The sequence below is a fragment of the Excalfactoria chinensis genome, chromosome 17 (assembly GCF_039878825.1).
Source record: "Excalfactoria chinensis isolate bCotChi1 chromosome 17, bCotChi1.hap2, whole genome shotgun sequence".
In the NCBI taxonomy this organism is placed as follows: Eukaryota; Metazoa; Chordata; class Aves; order Galliformes; family Phasianidae; genus Excalfactoria; species Excalfactoria chinensis.
The window spans coordinates 1,575,988-1,594,106 of NC_092841.1; the positions used below are offsets into that span (position 1 = coordinate 1,575,988).

The 18,119-nt window shown below is 41.7% G+C and overlaps 1 protein-coding gene across 5 annotated transcripts in view; it reads right to left on the bottom strand.

Annotated features, from left to right (window-relative positions):
- MYH10 (myosin heavy chain 10) overlaps positions 1-18,119 on the bottom strand; it is an 87,081-nt gene that overhangs the window by 16,981 nt on the left and 51,981 nt on the right. For 3 of the 5 annotated variants that reach the window (XM_072351890.1, XM_072351889.1, XM_072351893.1), the window contains 17 exons: positions 16,916-16,979; positions 15,224-15,322; positions 14,153-14,296; positions 13,772-13,867; positions 10,992-11,110; positions 10,419-10,571; positions 9,851-10,024; positions 8,057-8,230; positions 7,166-7,280; positions 6,073-6,135; positions 3,600-3,793; positions 3,094-3,215; positions 2,723-2,792; positions 2,462-2,622; positions 1,744-1,852; positions 1,530-1,661; positions 436-642 (listed from right to left, as the gene is read on the bottom strand). In XM_072351890.1, coding sequence (XP_072207991.1) covers positions 436-642; positions 1,530-1,661; positions 1,744-1,852; positions 2,462-2,622; positions 2,723-2,792; positions 3,094-3,215; positions 3,600-3,793; positions 6,073-6,135; positions 7,166-7,280; positions 8,057-8,230; positions 9,851-10,024; positions 10,419-10,571; positions 10,992-11,110; positions 13,772-13,867; positions 14,153-14,296; positions 15,224-15,322; positions 16,916-16,979 — 2,196 coding nt within the window. The remainder of the gene's footprint in view (positions 1-435; positions 643-1,529; positions 1,662-1,743; positions 1,853-2,461; positions 2,623-2,722; positions 2,793-3,093; positions 3,216-3,599; positions 3,794-6,072; positions 6,136-7,165; positions 7,281-8,056; positions 8,231-9,850; positions 10,025-10,418; positions 10,572-10,991; positions 11,111-13,771; positions 13,868-14,152; positions 14,297-15,223; positions 15,323-16,915; positions 16,980-18,119) is intronic. The other 2 variants (XM_072351892.1, XM_072351891.1) reach the window with 1 other exon arrangement.

Below are 18,119 nucleotides of genomic sequence, written 5' to 3' on the forward strand. Positions count from 1 at the left end.
TTTCAGACAAAACAAGCAACTCAAAGGAGATGAAGCTGCCTTTCTTTTACAGGAGCTAAAGGATTTTCACTACATTTGTGTCCCTTAAAGCTGCTGTCATCCCATCAGCCTCTAGAAGAAAGCAGACAAGCAGCCTTCTTCTGAAGCAGGTTTCTGCTCACTCAGGAAGTGCTTGGTGGCAATTAATCTTCCATCTGAATATGCAATAAATCCAACAGAGCGTTTTTACATTTCTCCTCCTTTCCTCACTCTCAGACTTCTGGCATCCACAGACAGTTCAACATAAGAGGAAAAAATGAATCAAATTCACTGTATTCCATATGTGGTGCTAAGGATCTAAATTCCTCCATGCTGTGGAGGTGGTAATCAAACATTCCCATCCTTTTAACTGTTCTATTCTCATTCTTTTCCGTTTCCAGTAACCAAGAAGCATACCTGAATATGGCCCTGCATTTTCTTTTTCTCATTCTGCAATATTTGATTTCTCTCCTCTTCTTCCTCAACCCTGGATTCCAAGTCATGGAGAATTTCTTCCAACTCTTGTTTTTTGGCAGCCAAGCGAGCCCTCATTTCCTCAGCTTCTGCAAAGAGCTCCGTCTCAGCCTGTAGCTGCTCTGCAAGAATGTTCTTCTCTTCTAGGAGCTGCAAATGTTAAGAAAAAAGTAGTAGAGTAGTAGCAACTTAACATTTTGAAGTCTTTCATGAGAGACTACGCACATATGGCAACCACAAAGTTACCTAAATGTCAAGTTCTTCTCCAGCTCAAGACTCCCTGATGCACAGGCTTAAGCACAGGGTTTAGCTCAGTCCAGAAGGCACCACCTCCAGAAGCAGCACTGCAGCAATATCCACTCATTTGTGTCCCCACCCACCCACAGATCCAGTAGAGCACCTGCATCACTTGCCCTGTTCTAGTAGCAGCACAAAGAGGAGGGAAGTGCCTGCTTCCTGGGACTGCCCTTGCATAGCAGCAGTGGGGTGTGTTTGAACTGGCATTTGCAGTCACTGTGTAAACTTGAGAACATGAAGTAACGTTCCCCCATTCAAGATATCCACAGTAATATCATGTCTCAAATAACAGTGATAAATGACAGTGATAAATACAGGTCTACTTTAAGTGATGTAACTCCTTCAGCTGTTTTTCAACGTGGTATCAGTCTTATCATAAATTCATTTTCAGCTTTGCCCAGCAACTACCATAATTGTTTCCCTGTGCCTTAAGCAGCACTGGCACATGATGGAAGCATCTCCCACTAAAAACATACCTGAAGATGAAGAAGCTGCTGCTGCCACTCAAGATCTTCCCAAAACCAGGAAATGACAACAGATCTACCTGTCTTTTTTATATGCTGTCTCTTTATTCCTGCAGGAAAGCTCTCCTTTTATCTTCCTCTTTCAGCTTTTAGTCAAGCGTTAATAAAACAGGTAACTTGCCTGGTAAGAGCAGTGCTTTGATCACAGATGCCTCCCTCACCCAGAAGGCAGCGCAACACCAATTCTATATCCTAAAAGCCAACTGGGACACAAACCTGTTGATGTTTCCTTTCCATTTCCTCAAGTTCTGCTTCCACTTTGGTCTGTTTCTCTTTAACCTTCATTAGTTCTTCATCCTTGGCTTGAAGTTCCTCTTCCTGACGAGTCACCTGAAGAAGAGGCTTCACCTACAAAGATTTACAATGAACGTGTGAGAATCTGCTTTCTCTTGTTTACGTAAGTCAGAGAAAGTGACAGAAGATAACAAACCTTGGTGAAGACTCTCCACCACTGCCAGTGCCTCAGCTTTAAATAAGCAGCACAATTCCTCTGCAGGATTTTCAGTGCACTCAGTTGCTGCTGTTTTTTTGCAAAGGCCCTGAAGACAGAGAAAGCAGAACATTTAATGTTAAATACAGCTAAGTAAAGCATCTGTCAAGGACTTTGCTTGCTTGTTTTAAAGGTTACCCAACCCTTGAACACTTGTAGACCATAAAAGGTTTATTTTTGAGTTTGGGTGACTATGTGAATTATGACTATTCATTCCTTATATTAAAAAGGCCAGGAAAGAGCTGGAGTCAGTGCTTTCAGAACAATAACAATAAAAGCTGTTTGTTCTTGCTGTTAACAGACTTCTTCCTCAAGAAGAAAAAAAATCAGTGTGAATTAATGAACTCTCCTCCTTTAACTTAATAAAAACAGCTTTCCAGAGTACTTATGAGAACCTATAGAGCAGGAGGAGGAGAGATTTCTGCAGTCACTAGCTATACTGCAAACAGCTGTATGCATTACACAGGTAAGGTTAGGAAAAGGAGCTATTGTTAGAACAGGTGGGTAAAAGCGACCTATTTGCTTTGGACATAACTACAATATTTTAAGCAACGTGCTTTCTTACAAAAAAATCTCTCCTCAGATGGAAATGCTGAAGCTCTCTTACAAAGAGGCTTAAGATGACCACAAGAAAATCCAGTCTCAAAAGCACACATACTTTCTGGCCAGGTATCCTCTGCAGACTGCCTGGAAGAAGATGATGATGTCTGTGATCTTCAGGTCTCGCTCTTCCTCTAAGTGTGCCAAGACACCAGCTCGGAAAAAGATCTTGCTCTGTCCAATTCTGTATAAGTTGGGATCCAGCTCCAAGGCTCTGATCTAAATGGACAGAGCACATACATCATTTTTACATGAAGAGAAGAATGATTTTTGTTTCAGCTTTTCAATGCCTTAAAAGTATTCAGGCATAAACGCTTACCATGCGCTCACAGGCTTGCTTGCCATCCATGAAACCTTTTGGAATTGCATTGGGAGTGAGGATCTCATACCTTTAAGGCAAATACAAGAAAATCTTTACATTCACCAATAGCCCGCAGGTTTATGAAGCCATAAAGCGATGGTCAACAAGTGTGTGACAAAGGAGATTCTCCAGACATGCAGTTTAGGTTGCTCTTCCTTCTCTATTCTGTTTAGAATAAACCTGTAGCATTTAACTGCCTCAAGTTCAAACCACTTTAGAAGAAATGTTCTGGATTTTGTTCTTGTTGGGTTTTTTTCCCCCCTACCTTCAATTATTTAACAAGGAACTTCACCTCACAAATCAAAACCTCAGCAGATTGTACATATTACCTCTGTCTGAACTCCTGGAACACGATCCTGTTTGGAAATCCTTGTCGACAAATCCTTATTCCTTCCAAAACACCATTGCAACGAAGCTGATCTAGAACAAGATGTGGATCCAATTTTCCAGCCTGGATAAACAAAACAAACGTTATTTATTTTTACACTTTAATTTCTATTCATGAAGAACTGCAGTTCAAATTTTTCAGCCAAATACGTAAAGAAGGGACGTATTGGGAACACTGAGAAGATATTTCTTCATAGAATCATGGAAATAGAGTTGGAAAGACCATTTAATTCCAACCATGGAAATAGGGTTGGAAAGACCATTTAATTCCTTGCTATTGGGCAGGGATGGGACATCTCCCACTTGGTCAGGTTGCCCAAAGCATATCTGGTCAGTGTGAAAGCTTTTCAAAGCCTGGCTTCTGATTTCAAAGGGAAGATGTGGACAACATGAATAAATCCAATGCTAATAAGGAAAAAGAATTCAAGGAGCGGAGTGGAGCACAAACCCTCTTCTCGTGATTTGGAATGATGCAGCGAACAAAATTGGGGTTGGTGTTTCGGAGCGTTGCCATCAGCTTGGTAAGAGATTCTTTGTACAGCTGCCCGACAGTACGAAACATTCCCTTCTTGGTCTTGTAGGCAGAGCCAAAAGCAGTCTCTGTTATTCCAGTGACCTGATCCAGACCCACGATACGATCCACTGGGAAGGAAAAGAGAAAATAATGAAGCGAACCTTAATATATGTCAAGTATCGAGAGATGCGGAGAGAGAAGAGCAATAGTGCAGCAGCAAAAGCTTTGTGGGACAAATGACAGGAGATGCCACCAGTAGGCAAAGGCAGTCAGCATGTACCAGGGACGCTGTGCAGAAGCAGTGGAACCAGAAGCCACAAGCTTATACAGCAGAGTAGTGTAGCTTTAGTAGGAACCGACTAAAACATCCAGCTCTTTGCTTGCAGTTCTACATGACCAGTACAGACATATCCTGAGCATTTAGAAGAGATTCCTGTTGCCTAGGAACTGGAAATTATTAGAATTCTTAAAAGCAGAAAGTATTGCTGGGTCAAGGCACTTGGAATTAGTTATCTGGGCATTAACAGTTTAAAATGAAGAGTCGGATAACTACATTTGTTAAATAGGAGTATTACTGAATACTCAAAGAAGAGAACGACTTACAGAGGAGATGGCAGTAGTATTATTTCAGTGACAAGAGGGGACGACAAAACAACTATTTGCCAGACTTTTGCACGTGAGCAATTCTGAATAATCCTTTCCATTTTTAGATATACCTGAAAAGATTTCCCCTGCCAAAAGGAGCACTTGAAACACAAGAAAACTGCACACCAGAGCGCCTCAAAGCTGCCGTGAAGCATCAGGGTAGAGATGATCCCTTTTTCTTTGATTCTGAAACATTTTGGGTGAGGATCTCCCTGCTGTTGGTTTCTTTTGCTCGGGTGTTTTGCTTGTTCGTTCCATTTTACAAATGGCAAGACCTTATGGCCAAAATATGAACAAAAACTGGACTCCACGTCAACCATCAGTTCAACAGTTCGCTTTGGAAGTACAAAGGGGTGGCTCAGCATTTTATAACAGCTGGGGTCATAATGCTGAGCAGAGACACACAACGTGTTGCTTCTCCAGAAAACAGAACCTGGCCAGGCAGAAAGAAGCTGCCGTATCTGGGCTACAATCAGATTTTTGTTGGGTTATCTTCACATTCATCCAAACCAAAGCAAAGAGAATTGCTACCAGGATTAGTTTTGTATATATTGATCAGGATTTACGGTATTTTATTTCATACTTGAACCCATCTGGTTTGTAAAAAGCAGGAAAATTAAAAGCTGAAACACATAGGGCAACAAGTTTGAATAACCATTGGCAAGTCTCACGTAGTGCAATGCTCAGACCTTCCACAGGCAGTTGGAAATGAGAGAATCTGAGGAGCTTATTAAAATTAAGAGCAAGTAGGTGGCAAATTAATCCTAAGATCACATCCCAAACATTTACCCTGAAGCAGAATTGATTCTACACCAGAAGTGGGAGAGAAACTACTGGGAACCAGCCTTACATCAACTTATAAACATCAGAAGCGAGCACCCAACAGACACCACTGATGATGGGACACCATTCAGCCTTTGGCACCTCTAAGACATTGGGCTGTTTTAAAGCTTTGCAAATAGATTGAGACTAACTGCGCACCTTGTTTGGTCTCTGACCAATTATGTTGGGGCTGCTCATCTTTACAGAAGCAGTACTAAAGGTACATAGAAAACTGTGGGCTCTGAGTAAAGATGGGAAAGCTTGAATGCACAGGCTTAACATGCTTCAAGACTTGGGAACAGGAAGAAGGGAAGGATGAGGAAGAGGTTGGATTAAATGCTTTTAACTTTTTTTTGAGGAAGAAGTTTTAGTTAAATGGTTTTAATTTCAACACCTTGGGGGAAAAAAAAACACCCCAAAGTGTGCAAAACTTCCACAAAGTGAAGCATCTGTAAAAGTTTCCAAAAGAAAAGGGCAATTCCATCAAATCTAGAAGAAGCTTCTCATCTCCTACCACTGCTCCAACTGCAGCACTCTATGTTACGAGATCCTTCACCTCCCCTCCACAAAGACACGTCTACATCCTACAGCTTTGCAGAGCTCTGTCAATGTTGGACTGCAGAAAGAAGCTTGATAGTGCCATATAGCTTATGCATTGACTCAAATACTTGGAGCTACCAGAATTATTTAAGCAGCAATTCTGCATCTCAACATAGAACCAGGAAGCAACAAACCTTCTCATCTGCAATGCATAAAAAATAGATGCTATATGTATGCAGCAGCAACTGAATAGGTATGCACTCAGAACATCGTCCTGATGGAGGTATACCTCAATAGAGCATGAAATGAAGAAGTTCATGCAAGCCTACGAGCAAGAATGGTTTTCCTGTAGATACAACAGCCCTGCCTTTAGTAGGCCTACAGTTTTACATCCATTCACCTGGTGGATCATGAAGACCAGTAATATTGTCATAGAAACAGGCTCTCTGAATATTCTGAATCTCTAAGGCAGAGAAACAGCAAAAACAAAGACAGAAGAGCAGATACATCAGACAACTTCAGTTAGTATACAGAACAGGTTCATCAATTGCAAGCAGACTTAATTGTGCTACAAAGGCTATTAGGCCACAACATATTCCATGCACATTTCAATTATCTGTGGAAGCAGGTTTTGAATATATTTGGACCCAAACGCTTGTTTTTATGCATGTACTCAAAAGGAAAGGAACAGACCCTCAACCAAAAAGCTCTTTATATATTCATTATAACACCTCTTTGCAGCTGAGCCAAGGCAGTATCGCTGAGAAGATGGAAACCCAGAATAATCCTACTGCATCATCTACATTACAAGCCTGAATTTCTTCCTGGACTAAGAAACTATAAACGTTATGACATAAGTATACTGTTATTAATATACCGTGATGATAATAACTAGACAAGTCCCTGCTCAGTACTTATTTGGCCATTTCTAAGGTTATTTTGGTGAAAACAGCAAGAAACACTTTAAGCTAAAGTGCACATAAAACTATCTAAGCAGCCATGTGCAGTTAAGTAGGAAAAACATTGTGTTTGATTTTAATTTGGAATGTCTAAGCACTGCTAGGACTGCTGATCAATTCTATTGTAGGAAATGCTGTTTTCCATGGTATCACTCACCACTGCACTGTGCTGGTGCTCATATAAGATGAGACACTATTAATAGCATGTATTATCACAGCTGGTTATACACAGAACTTTAAAGCAACAAGTCAAATTAAGGGTTTTGGATGTGATACTACAGATAAAATTGGACACGGGTTAATGAGTATCTCCTCAAATAATGAATATGAGAAGCAGCTACTCAGAAATGGGATATGTGCACGGGACCATATGAGCCACGCAGCTTCTTCTGTACTTTTGGTGTCAAACAGAGAGAACGTTGTAGATATTTACAGTGTTCAGATGGAGGGTAAGGAGATCAGGGACACAAAAAACAGATAACTCGTCCATAAGAAGTCTCTAACAACTTGTGTGCTCAGAGCACCATCCCTTACCATCCTTCCAGAGCTCTGCAACAAACTTGTCAGAAGACTGGTGCAGGAGTGTAGCCACGTTGTCATTCAGTGGGTCCATGTTCTTCATCAACCACTCATCTGCCTTGTAGTCTACCTGCAGAGCAGCCAAATCACATACAATCAGAACGTATTACCTTTAGTCCCTTTCTCATTTCCTTTAGATACACGTTTCAAGAGTAAACTAAGAATGTGCTGAAAAATGAGTATTTGTACTGTGACTACAGCAGTTCTACACAAACCCTTTCATTTCTTGCAGGAAAAGATACCTAACAATTTCAGTTTTGAAGGACATACATAGGCTGGCTGATAACTGAGAAATGCCTTCTGTCCCATAAGGAACAGAAGTGGCTGCAGTGACATCAAATGGATAATAACAGCTACTAATACTTCATTTAAAGGATACTTCGATTCACATAATTAGTTTCTTCTAAATTTGAGCAAAAAAGCTCCACCCTCAGCAGAAACATAAAGACTGAATCAACGATAAAGAAGAAGGCATCAGACTAGTTTATATAAAGAGGGATACACAAAGCCTTCTACTGAATGGAAGGAACACAAGTTAGCACTGGCATAGCCTTAAAGCACTTCTATCAACTTGCAAACAGGTATTCAGAATAGATTCCTCTTAGCCTCGAGGAAATTTACCTTTACAAACTGGCAGCAAAATTAAAGGGAACTGCAATTTTAACTTTAATATTAATATATATCACTTCTATCTGCTATGTGGGGTAACAACAGATCCATTAGAGAGCTCCTGAATGTGCCCAAGGAAATAAAACAAGGCTACCTTCCTGCACAAGTAGTTCTTAAATTAGGCACCTACACCTCAAATGAACATTTCTAACCAAGTGTTCAACATCTGTCTCTTACCTTCCCCGCATAGTGAATAATGCAGAAATCTGCTTTGTCCTTCAGCTGTCTCGGCTTTTGGAATTTGGAGTGTGTTCCTTGCTCTTGGACTAATTTTTCCACAAATGTTTTGTCAGTAGCTTTAGGAAACCAGCACTCTTCATCCAATAGCGCCAACACACCAGGAGGATTGGCCTGAAATTCAGAAGGACGCACGTCAATGTTGAACATGTATTCATTTCCCTAGCATTCTGTATGTAAAACGCCACGCTGAATGCCACAATTAAAAGTTGCCTCGTTGATTCCTGCTTAATTTAAATTGTGAGAGAATCTAATTCTGTGAAAACACTGTGACTGGTCCCATCAATTCATTCCAATGAAGATGGGCCCAGATACAGCTGACACGATCTAGCCATGACCGAAGGCTTGCTTCCAGCAGAGCCTGGAATAGATGACCTCCAGAGCTCCGTGCCAAACATTTCTGCAACACATACATACACAGCAGCATGCTCATTATTTCTACAGTAGTTCCTGTCATGCTTTAATATGGGCAAAACTGCAGATCATTGTCCCCCTCAGGCACTCAACACTCATGGGGCAGCCACCACACCAACCCCTGTGCTGATATGCAGAAGCAGCTCCCAGAATGATCCAGCAGGCTCTTAGCTTTCACAGCCAGCAGCTTCATATACTGCTCAAGGGTTTGCTTGTCCTTCAAAATGAAGTAGGGAAGAACCAACACCTGCACTGTGAAGCTGCAGAAATGTTTGATAGAATCAAGGAAGACAGAGTGATGTACGCAGGAATGCAATGGAAAAACCTGTCATAAATATTTGTATTACTAAAGCATCTAATGAACACAGAGCTTACACATTGAACAGGTGTTTCTATTTACCTACAACATGACAAAACATTTCAGGTGCCAAAAAAATCAGGACTGTACCAACATTTGCTTTAAGAGTTACCTCAGTGCACTTTAGGATATTCACTTAAACATCTGCAATACTGAAAACAAACTCTAGTCTTTCTGGAAGGTATTTTACCTTCCAAGGAAGAAAAACTGTCCGAAGTCTTGCATTTCATAACAAGACTTCCCTTCTACTCCAACACAAAAGGAACGAAACAGCACCAAACAAGAGCACAGCTCTTCTCTTTGGGATGCACAGAACTGTTAGCAGCAATGACTTTGTGTATCCTAGATGCACAACTGGATGTACAGAAAAGTAACCGCAACGCCTTAGTGTTAATTAACAAGTTAAAAGTAATTCTGACTTCTAATGTGTAAAGACAGAACCCCCTAGGAAGGAAGGGCAATCTTTGTTCCTCCTGCCTGCTCCTGCAACCAGCTGTTCCTCGTGCTTTAAAGTCTTCAGCTTCCATATATTGGGCAACCAGAATCTAAAAATACTGTGGTAACACCACCATTAAAATACTGCTATCCTATTTACAGGGCCTTAAGTCCTGAAAAGCCTTCTAACCAATTCACCACAGTAAAGCTTCTATAATGCACTGCCATGGTTTAGCATGAAAGTGACAGGACTGGAAGTCTCTATTAGTACAAAAGTATAAAAATAGTAGCTTAATATCACAGTGCTCTATGCTGACATCAGGGCAAAACCCTTTCAGGATAAATCCTTTTACTTATACATGGTATTTCAGCCTTTGGACCACATCATTCAAATTAACTTGTCTTCTGGGACTGCTATTAAGACCCAGGGGTCTTTTAAGACCCCTGCATAGATTTGCAGGCATTAAACAATGAACCCTCAGGTTGAACTTCTTTTGCTTTAGAGTATATTTACTGCCCAAACTCACAGGTCTTTCGATTAAGTCAATGCAAGGCTGCAGATCCAGTCCAAAGTCAATGAAATTCCACTCTATGCCCTCTCGCTGGTACTCCTCTTGCTCCAGGATAAACATCGTGTGATTGAATAACTGCTGAAGCTTCTCATTGGTGTAGTTAATGCAGAGCTGCTCAAAGGAGTTCAACTGCAAAAAGAGCATCAGTAAGCAAAGTTAATTCAGTGTCAATATTTATCACGTTTGCAAGTGAAAAATGGAAAATACTTTGTAAGGCAATTCCCCAAAACTCTTGCAACACTCAAGTGTGTTGTAGAGACGAGCAGAAATAGGATTGCTCATATATGAAACCAGCGTGTCATAGGAAAAACAACTGTAGAACCATCACATGCAGAAGAATGGTTTAGAGCAGAGTATGACTTTTTGGCACTATCATTCAGGTTATCAAAGCACTCGGTGATGCAAAACACAAAGCCCTCCTCCTGCAGCCTTGGAACACACACACATTCAGAGGTTCTACAGTTAATCCTGGACGTACAGCAACACGGGGAGGAAAAGAAAGTCTGGTCGGAGTTGTAAATACCTCAAAGATCTCAAATCCAGCGATATCCAGGATTCCAATAAAGGATGCTCCCTGTCGTTTGGTCCTGTCCAAAGCTTTGTTAATGCGGTGAACAAGCCAGCGGAAGAGGCGTTCATAGGTGGCTTTTGCCAAAGCTTCCACTGCAAAGTCTGCCTGAAAATTGAAACAGGAAGATTTATTTACTCTGGAAAAGTCATCAAAAGAAAACAGACATGGATGTTACCAAGGATAACTGAGTAACAAAAGAAGTCTAATGGAGTTAATACCATTGAGGAATGAAAACAAGCAGCAGGAACAGTGTGCAGAGTTACTGAGATGACGGTTTGAACTACTGCATAAAAAGAGCTCTACGTATTAGATAAGAACAACGAAGTGAAATGATGAAACCAGCAGAAGGCCAAAGAAAAGGAGGATTTTCTCATACTCTACTACAGGCTTCTACCATGTAAGAACATTCTATGGAAACTAAACTTAAATTAGGGCAGTACACATTTAATGTTGACTTTCTTTATAAGAAGCTAATACCACAGTACAAGGGTATTACGTCACTTAACTTTCTGTATCCAAACTTACCTGCTCTTTGGTCTGGGCTTTCTGAACATAGTCTCTGCCGACCTTGATGCGTGGTGTCAGTATGGCCCGGGTGAATTCCATAACATTCATTCCCAGCAGGTGGCAGAGTTTCTGTGCAACTGGATAGAAAAGTAATAAATGTAAGCATTTAAATCCTCCACAGCAGCCAGCAATATGGGTGAAACTACTGAACAAAGGCGTTCGTGAGCTGACTTAAAAACTGAACAGTTGTTCCAAGCAGTTAGCAGGGAGATGCACTTCTTTTGCAGACAGACCTACCCTGCAGCAAAGCCCATGTCTGCAGGGCTTCAAAAAGCTGATACGAGTGTCTACAGAAGGACCCATTGAATTCCCTTAAGGAAATGCCAAAAATGCTAGGTTTCATGTAACTGCAGCAAAGCACTGCCTGCACACAGCTTCACCTCCAGAAAAAAGAACAACAAAACAGGCCATGATGTCACATCATCTCCATCTTATTAAAGGTTGCTTACAAACCTCTGCTTCAGTTTAGACAGGTGTCAGCATAAAGCTATGCGTGTTTGTGTTGCAGTCTATATCGGACTCAGTGTACAACCTATACACTCATGTTTTAAACTGATAACGCAAAACAGCAGCTCGCTTTTAGACAGCAAAAAAAACCCTGATGTCACACATGTTATCTGATATTACGCATCACCCACACCACCATTACATATCCTTGTCACATCAGTCCTTTTCCCAAATAACCTTCCCAATCGGTTAGCTGCTCATGATTCCAGATCTCTAAAAATGAAGTTGACACTGATGATATTTTTAGGCCTGGCTAAGTGCTGCCCTTCAGCAGGGAGCCCTCCACACACCACCCAGAAAGTTATTTCAAACCCTCAAGCTTTCCAACCTGGCAGCTCATTGATTTACTGTAGAAATAGTAATAATAAAAAAGCTGTTTTTATAAATCCTCATTAAAAAAGTAGATCTTGATAGCAACATACATCTTCTACCAGCTGCTGGCTGGAGCAGGAGAGCACCTCAAGTGTAAGTGAAGGGGTATGACATGCCCTAAGAGAAGCTGTATTGGTGACAGCCAACACTGCTTCGTGAAGTGAAATCATGCCTGAGGTCTCTGTTGGTGTTCCACAATGGTGTTACAGCACTGGCAGGTAAGAGAAGAGCAAATGATGCCATCTACCTGGATCTGTGCAAAGTGTTTGATGCTGCCCTGCACAACATCCCTGCCCTTAACGTGGAGAGGCATGGAAATGATGCACGGTTCACGTGGTGAACAAGGAACCATCAGAAGGGTTGAACCCAAAGCATTGCAATCAACTGTCTGACATTCAGGTGGAAACAAAACAACAAGTAGATCAGCACTATTTAACATCAATGATACTGACAATGACACTAGGTAGGATTTTCTACTTCTTTCCCCCCCCCCCAATGCAAGTTGCTTCACCACCCACACAAATGCCTTCCTGACCTACACTAGACACACCTAAACTCAGTTCTCTGGAGTACAGTGAAGAAAACCATCACTGAGATGTGACAATGCAGATGACAAGCTGGTCAAGATCAGTTTCATTCAGTGCCTTCAGAAAGACGTGGTAAAAAGCACCAAGTAGACCAACAAAGCACTTTTTATACACAGGACAACAGCAAGATGCTCCAACCACGATCTGAGCCTTTCAGCATCTTTTAAATTCAGAATTTTATACCTGGTGTTACAACAGTATAAACATACTGAAATTCTTAAGTGCGATATTGGATATCATGTCCAAAATCAACAGTAATAATGCAAAAGTGGAGACGGTCAGAAAATAAGAAACATCTACATCTTCTGTATACCCCACCTTTTTAAATGGATAAAAGACTCCACTGCGTTGCCTCAGCCCAAAAACCAATCCCACACCCAACGTTTTTCTCTCCCCAAATGCTAACTGCCAGCCAACAGTCGAGTCAATGATTACCAAGCTTTAATCCATACCTGCCTGCTGGAACGCTTTGGGCACTAGGCCACTGCTGGGAAGTGACAGAACTTTTGGGCACTGCAGGCAGCATGCAGGCACAGCAAATCAGGGCAATCATGAAACAAGATGGACGAGAATTTGAGTTGTGTGTGTGCAGCAGGTCTTGTGAATTATTCCTCCTGCCCTTTGCATTGAAGGAAGCTCTCAAGGTTGACTTCCCATCACAGCTTTTAGGAGGCCAAAACTCAAGTACTAAATTAAAGATCTGAAAACCATTTCGGCAACTCAGACAAGGAAGAATTCCTCAAAATGCTGATTGCGTTACACTGAAGGCACCACATGAGAAATTAATGTTCAGTCACACCATCGTGCCACTTTAGAAACCAGATTTTCTGAAACAAAGCATTCTTATGTTCCACCATTTCACTATGGAAGTTATGCTTGGCTCAAGGGTTCTTATCATTGGCAAGAAAACTGCTGTCAAGAACCAAAGAAAACAACTCGATTTAAGCACGCACTTTCTCCTAGTGCTTAAGTCTTTGTAGATAGCAATAAACAAGACTAGAACTGAAATACTTATCCAAAGTTTAAAAGCAACGCAAACAACATCAATTCTGCTGATGGATACCTAAATTTGTCTGTATTACAAGAATGGAAGAGAATTTTACTAATTGCCTCTTGGCTACCACCATCACTACCACGGCCTCTTTTGGCATCAGACTTAGCAAGGAAGCTCAGAAGACTGTTCTGTACTTTCAAAAGATATTCACTAAACAAATGATAGGAAGAAAACCCCAGTTCAGGTTAATGGAAGCCGAACAAATGCAATCCACTTACCAGTATTCTCTGGCATAGAAGCTTGGTCAGTATTTCTCTCCTTCTTAAAGGAAATATTCCCAAACTGAAGCACCGAAGACACCACTTTCAGCATTGCTGTATTAACAAAGACACACACACCAGTTTATTGAAGAGGGCTCAGCTTCACTACTTTTTCTTCTCTTATTCAAGACACTTTCCTTCCAAAGTTGAAGTACAAGTTCAAAAAGGAAATGAAGCTTGTACTACACTTATTAGGCAAATGGCTTTAGCTCAGCTGTAAGCTTATGTTAAGCAAATGCTTGCTGCAGGCTGTCAAGACAAGCAATGTTGAATTTGGTAGCCCTAATGTAGCACAAGAAAATAAAGGGACGCATTAAAAATCCAAGAGGTTTAACTTACACAGGATCTCATCGTGTGAAAAGCCCATGATATGCATTGCTTCCATTGTCTCTTGAAAGTTATCCTTGTCTTGTTGCCCAGGAATGGGGATGTAACCATTGGATAAAAATCTGTAATTGTTAAATCCTTCAAGCAGCAAGTCAGCTGTATTGGGGGGGGAAGGAGAAGAGAAAAACAAGTTAAATAACTGCTATTCACACCCACCTGCACTCTGCTTTCCCTAGATGTACAACCCATGCTTTGCAAAATAAAGCCCTTCAGATCTGACTGCAAGTCATTACACCAGCTTAGTAATCCGTTATTCTAAAAACTCTCAACGTAAGAGTGTGCCCAAAGCAGAAATTCTGTGATTCTTTCTTTTATCTGTAGCAACCGAGACCAGCTTTTTAAAGCATTATACCTGTAAAAAGAATGTGACCTTACTCAGGTGTAACATACTCATAAATCCCTGCTTAAAATATCCTAAAACAAGCATCTCTATTGAAAAGTAACAGATATTGGCAGAAGTGGAGCTCAGTGTTGATGATAACCATATCAAAAACAGTAAATACAAACTTCTGTATTAGAGAAGGAGTGGATCAATTCTCAGAAGTCAGCACTTTCATTGAGCTTCACTTCTCACAGCCTAGCAGGAATTCCCAGGTACCAAAGAACATGACCAACAAAGTACAGCAAAGAAAGCCTTGGGGGTTTTGTTATATGTAGGCAAAATGGCTGCTGTTCTCCCCAGTTAGAAGGAGCTGCCTGGAGCAGGTCTGGCTGTCGGTGCCAGCAGGATTCGTTATTAATCAGTGTGGAGTGCTGGAGTTCCACTCCAGTGATTCCTGGCTGGAGATCGAAGCCACTACCCTGCCCAAAGCAGACTTTGCCATGGAGCATTCATCTGCTTGTTGCTTGACAGAATACTTGACAAAACACAGAAGTTATTTCAAAATAAAGCCACCTGGCCTTTTCCTTCACTCTTCTTTCATAACTCAGTTTCAAGACCAAACAACAGTTCAAACATGATTGTGTTAACACTGAAAAACCAAACTCGGGATGCAGAAGAAACAGGATCAAATCTTCACTTACACTTGAGGTGCTCTCCTGCTCCAGCCAGCAGCTGGTAGAAGATATGAAACGTCCTCTCATCTTTAGCTTGGCGGACAGCGCGAGACTTCTCCAACAAGTCTGGTCACAGCTAGTCAAGGATCTTCTACATTGTTTGGTAAATAAAAACATCGTGCGCAAACAGAACTCTCTCAAAGCAGGCTATGTAATTGTGTAAGGAGCAAAAGGGACTTGACTAGTAACGACAGGACTAAATTCAGCACGAACTTTCAGTAACTCTCAATGAGAGGTTTCAGATTCAGAGAGAAGCTTCTATTTAATTGCAAACTCATTTCTTGGATGGTGCCTGCATCTCCTCGCTGCATGCAGCTGACAACCGCTGTAATGCATCAACTGGAGCCTAAGTGAGAAGGGAGCTGGTCAGCCTCCTTCAGCCACTCTTCTCTGAGGACGTCAGTGATACTTTAAGGACCAAAAAGCTGCTGAACTCTGAAGTCCTTCAGCTGAAGCACTTCTATCAACTGCTGCATTTTCATATGATATTCTTCACTGCCTTTAAATGCCTTTCAAATTCAAACTTGTGCAGCAGCTAACTTCTAATAAGCTGCTACGTTAAAGTCTTCACGTTCTGATGCTCCATATTGTAAAACAAATTAGGGATACCTACTTGAAATGTCTGACACAAAGGCAAGATCCTGCTGTGAAAACAGTTCCCTAAGAGCAATGTCCTCCTGTCCTCACAAAGCTCCAGGCAGAACAGTTACCTGCATTTTCATACCAGGAACAGCTGCCACCATTGCTGTGCTAAGTATTGAACTGAGAAAGAAAATCACTCAGCATTAAACTGCATTTTGAATAACTAACTGTAGGTCTTTCCCAGCATTGCTGGGTAATTATATTTTGGAGTGGTAGCAAACACACATTGCACTTCTCATGAAGCAGTTCACTTGTAGGCACAGAATAAAAGCTGAGTTTTATCACTGTTTATGAATAATACTCACAAGGTTCTGCTGACCAAAGCTTTTGGTTTCATAATTTTATGACCATCCTGCTGCTATTTCCCCCAGAATAGTCTAAACAAACTAAGAAAGTTTACATACATGTTCTTAGCATAAAGAAAACAACTTGAGAAAGGCTTTTAGTGTAAGTGTTCTCACTTGTTTTTACGCAGTCATAAATAAAAACGGGCCTTAAAGCTAAAACTGAACTAGGCTTCAGTATTAATTGCTTGTAGGTCTTGTGTTACTGGGCCTTAGCCCGGTATCCAGAAGGCTGGGACACCAGAAGGTGACCTGGTACAATGACACCTGCAGTGCCACCGCCTGCTGCTGAGCTCCTCCTTCCTGGCAGAGAGCTGCTCCTGCAGCGCTGAGGGCAATGAGCACCAGGCACAACACTTGAGAGCAGTTCCAATTAGCAATGCATTCCCTCAGCCCCTCACCTCCGCAACATCCATAGAGTGAGAACACTTGAAACAACTCATTTAACATACTCTGCTTTTAAGGCTGGCCAGAAAAGCCAGCAGATTACAGAGCGTTAAGCGCTGGGATATCCGGTTTCCAAGCATAAGGAAGCACGCTGAGTCCGTGATACTTGATCAGTTATTTTGAAACAAAGGAAGAGATGGACACGGTGGAATGAACGTAGAAATAAGGTAACCTTTCACTACATTCCAATGCATTCAAAATGCTGATATGACATTAAGTAGGATACACGTCTCAATGTTGGCCCCAACAATATAACCAGTAACATCAAAGTTAATCCTAATGAACTTGCCCTGTAAAGAGAAGATATTTTTGTTAAGTACTTACTATGGGATTATGACAACTATATGAAAACAATGCCACTTGCACGCTGGATAAACAGACACTCCACACAAGCCATAATGGGTTCATGGAGGGCAGGTCCTGTCTGACCAGTGTGATGTCCTTCACATTGAAGGTGACCTGCCTGGTAGGTGATGGAAAGGCTGTGTGACCTTATTGCTCCCTTCCTTTTCCATGACAGGAGGTTGTGGTGCAGCAGGAACCCTCTTCTCTCAGGTAAGAGCGATAAGAAATGGCCTCAGTTTGTGCCAGTGGAGATTCAGGTTGGATATTAGTAAACATTTTTTGTTTCTGAAAGAGCAGCCAGACCTTGGCACAGCTGCCCGGGGAGGTGGTGCAGTCACCATCCCATGTAGATAAGGCACTGAGGGATGTGGTTTACTGGGAATGATGGTGATGGGCTGACAGTTGGATGTGATGATCTTAGAGATCTAGATCTCTTCACCCCTTAATGATTCTGTGATTCACACGTCCCACATAGTGGATGTTAAGAAGGTGGCTGTGAGTGAGAGCATTATACCAGCTATCCAAGTTCAAACAAATCGTACCAGTTTGAAGCCACATCGGTACCCCAGGCCGGTCTGTCACTTGGCCACAGATGCTCCCCATTGGCTCCTGGCTTGGAGCCGGACCCCTTCTAAAAGTTCTGTTGCCAAAGTTTGTGCTTTTGACACTTTTAGGTATTGCCTCAACTTTCCTGATGAAGCCCCATCATGTCAGACAGAGACTTGCACAGAAGGCTGAGCGTGTTTCTCACCCAGCCACACCAGGGATTGGAAAAGAGGTAAAACCAGCTACAGCCTTGCTTTCTACAGCCTGTAATGCAGAGTTCTCAAAGTTCACTTAAAACTGTTGGAATACTATGAATTAGCTTCAGTGCTTACCCTTACTGCTTAACCTGCAGTGTAGTCAGTGCTGCTGGAAAGGAAGGGCCGTGTTTCCAAGCATCCTGTCATGGACCAGCACTAGAATTCAGATGTCTGAGAATACCCTAGGCTTAAATTTTAAGTGAAGCGCTTTGTTTTTTAGCACAGTATCCAGCCCACAAGGCTGTTTTTACCTGTTACAATTGGGGAATGGCATTTTGCTGA